General features: G+C 46.0%; 1 protein-coding gene across 1 annotated transcript in view; it reads right to left on the bottom strand.

The window, feature by feature from the left end:
- The window catches only part of LOC109022441 (U5 small nuclear ribonucleoprotein 200 kDa helicase-like), a gene marked incomplete at its 5' end in the record, with an annotated part of 7800 nt that extends 5774 nt beyond the window's left edge, over positions 1 to 2026 (bottom strand). The window contains 2 exons of the mRNA XM_033511793.1: positions 550 to 723; positions 1814 to 2026. Of these exons, the coding sequence (XP_033367684.1) occupies positions 550 to 723; positions 1814 to 2026 (387 nt within the window). The remainder of the gene's footprint in view (positions 1 to 549; positions 724 to 1813) is intronic.
- Between the last annotated feature and the right edge of the window lie 932 nt (positions 2027 to 2958).

Genomic DNA, 2958 nt, shown 5'->3' with positions numbered 1-2958 from the left:
TAATCCACAGATCCCAAAATTTTGGGAATAGGGGATTAATTTGGAATCCCAAATCTCTGGGAATAGGAGATAATCCACAGATCCCAAAATTCTGGGAATAAGGAATAACCCACAGATCCCAAAACTCTGGGAATAGAGGATAATCCATGGATCCCAAAATTCTGGGAATAGGGGATAAACCACAGATCCCAAAACTCTGGAAGAGAGGATAATCCACAGATCCCAAAACTCTGGGAATAGGGAATAACCCACAGATCCCAAAAGTCTGGGAATGGAGGATAATCCAGAGATCCCAAAATTCTGGGAAATGGGGATAAACCACAGATACCAAATCTCTGGGAAAGGGATAAACCACGGATCCCAAAATTCTGGGAATAGGGGATCATTTTGGAATCCCAAAACTCTGGGAGAAGGGAATAAACCACAGATCCCACATGGAATAACGACATCCAACACCAAACCCCCAAACCTCTCCATCATCCCCCATCCCCAAAAAAAATCCTTGGGAATACAGCGAAATCCCGGGAAAACGCGTCAGGGAACGCCCACCTTGAGTCTGGATGGGGTTGAAGAAGGGGAATTTGTCCTGGTAGAGACTCTCGAAGGAGCTGTTCCGAAGAGCCGACACCGGAAGCGGCTGCAGATCCAGCAGCTCCGTGGGAGGAGGATATTTTTCCGGAAGGATCAGGTGTCGGAATGACACCGGGAGTTGGGTCTCACAGGCTGAAGGATGGAAAGAATTCCGGGATTTTAGGGATGGGTGAGGGTGAGGTGAAGAGAGGGGGGGTTGGGAGGAGGGAAAGGGGATGGAAAATGGATTTTAAATGTTTGGGAAAGGGAAAAACCTGGAATTGCAAAGCTCTGGAAATAGGGGAGAGAGCAGGGATCCCAAATTTCTGCTGCCACTTGAATTCCTGAAGTTTTTCCCTGGATTCCAGAGGATTTTTCCCCAGGAAAAGGGGGATAAACCCAAAATCCCAAATTTCTGCTCCCACTTGGATTCCTGGAATTTTTTCCCTGGATTCCAGAGGATTTTCACCCAAGAAAAGGGGGATAAACCCAAAATCCCAAATTTCTGCTGCCACTTGGATTCCTGGAATTTTTTCCCTGGATTCCAGAGGATTTTTCCCCAGGAAAAGGGGGATAAACCCAGAATCCCAAATTTCTGCTGCCACTTGGATTCCTGGAATTTTTTCCCTGGATTCCAGAGGATTTTTCCCCAGGAAAAGGGGGATAAACCCAGAATCCCAAATTTCTGCTGCCACTTGGATTCCTGGAATTTTTTCCCTGGATTCCAGAGGATTTTTCCCCAGGAAAAGGGGGATAAACCCAGAATCCCAAATTTCTGCTGCCACTTGGATTCCTGGAATTTTTTCCCTGGATTCCAGAGGATTTTTCCCCAGGAAAAGGGGGATAAACCCAAAATCCCAAATTTCTGCTCCCACTTGGATTCCTGGAATTTTTTCCCTGGATTCCAGAGGATTTTCACCCAAGAAAAGGGGGATAAACCCAAAATCCCAAATTTCTGCTGCCACTTGGATTCCTGGAATTTTTTCCCTGGATTCCAGAGGATTTTTCCCCTGGGAAAAGAGAGGTTATAAACCACATCCTCCCAAAAAAAATGTGGAATAAACCGCTGGAAAAGGAGCACTTAAAGAGCAATAAAATCCAGAATAAAACCCAGGAAAAATCAGGAAAAAAACCCAAGAAAAACCCGGAATAAAAACCAATAAAATCAGGGAATAAAAACCAATAAAAACCGGGAATAAAATCCAATAAAAACCAGGAATAACCCCCAGGAAGGGACACTCACAGAGCCAGCGGTCGGACACCACGCGGATGAAATACTGCGGCGGCAGCGGCTCGAAGACGGGAACGAAGAACGTCACCAGATGCTCATCCTGGGCATATTTAGCTTTGAGCAGGAAATATTCATGGTGCAGGATCACCTCGCTGTCCACATCCTCCACCAGGATCCAAAAAGCCTCAGAAGAGCCGTGAACCTGGAAAAAAAAATGATGGAATTCTCAATTCTTCATCCCAACCCTCAAAATTCCAGGTTTTCCGGCTCCTTTTCGTCCCAAAGTTGGGTTTTTCCCTCGTGGTTTTTAGAGCTGGAGTTCAGGTTTTCTGGTTTTCCATAAATCAGGGAATTTTCCCTTTTTGTTTTTACATTCTGGATTCAGAATTTCCTGTTTTTCCGCATGATTTTCACAGTCCAGCATCAAAATTCCATCTTTTCCTTCCAATCTGGGAATTTTCCCTCATGATTTCCATGCCCCAACCCCGTAAATTCTCACCCAGACCATTTATCCTGCGTTTTTCCACCCCTCCATTACCAGAATTCCCCGTTTTCCCCTCACAATTTCCAACCCCAATTCCCAGAATTCCCTAATTCCACCTCCCACTCCCAGAATTTCCCATTTTCCCTCACAATTCCCACTCCCATTCCCAAAATCTCCATTTTCCCTCACAATTTCCAACCCCAATTCCCAAAATCCCCCATTTCCCCTCACGATTTTCACCTCCCACTCCCAGAATCCCCCATTTTCCCCTCACAATTCCCAACCCCAATTCCCAAAATTCCCCATTTTCCCTCACAATTCCCACTCCCATTCCCAAAATCCCCCATTTTCCCACCCCATTCCCAAAATCCCCCTCACAATTTCCACTGTCATTCCCAAAATCCCCCATTTTCCCCTCACGATTTTCACCTCCCATTCCCAGAATCCTCCATTTCCCCTCACAATTCCCAACCCAAATTCCCAAAATTCCCCATTTTCCCTCACAATTCCCACTCCCATTCCCAAAATCCCCCATTTTCCCCTCACAATTCCCACTCCCAATTCCCAAAATCCCCCATTTCCCCTCACGATATTCACCTCCCATTCCCAGAATCCTCCATTTTCCCCTCACGATTTTCACCTCCCATTCCCAAAATCCCCCATTTTCCCACTC

Source organism: Parus major, unplaced genomic scaffold (assembly GCF_001522545.3).
Source record: "Parus major isolate Abel unplaced genomic scaffold, Parus_major1.1 Scaffold725, whole genome shotgun sequence".
NCBI lineage: Eukaryota > Metazoa > Chordata > Aves > Passeriformes > Paridae > Parus > Parus major.
This window is presented reverse-complemented; position numbering and strand designations above follow the sequence as displayed.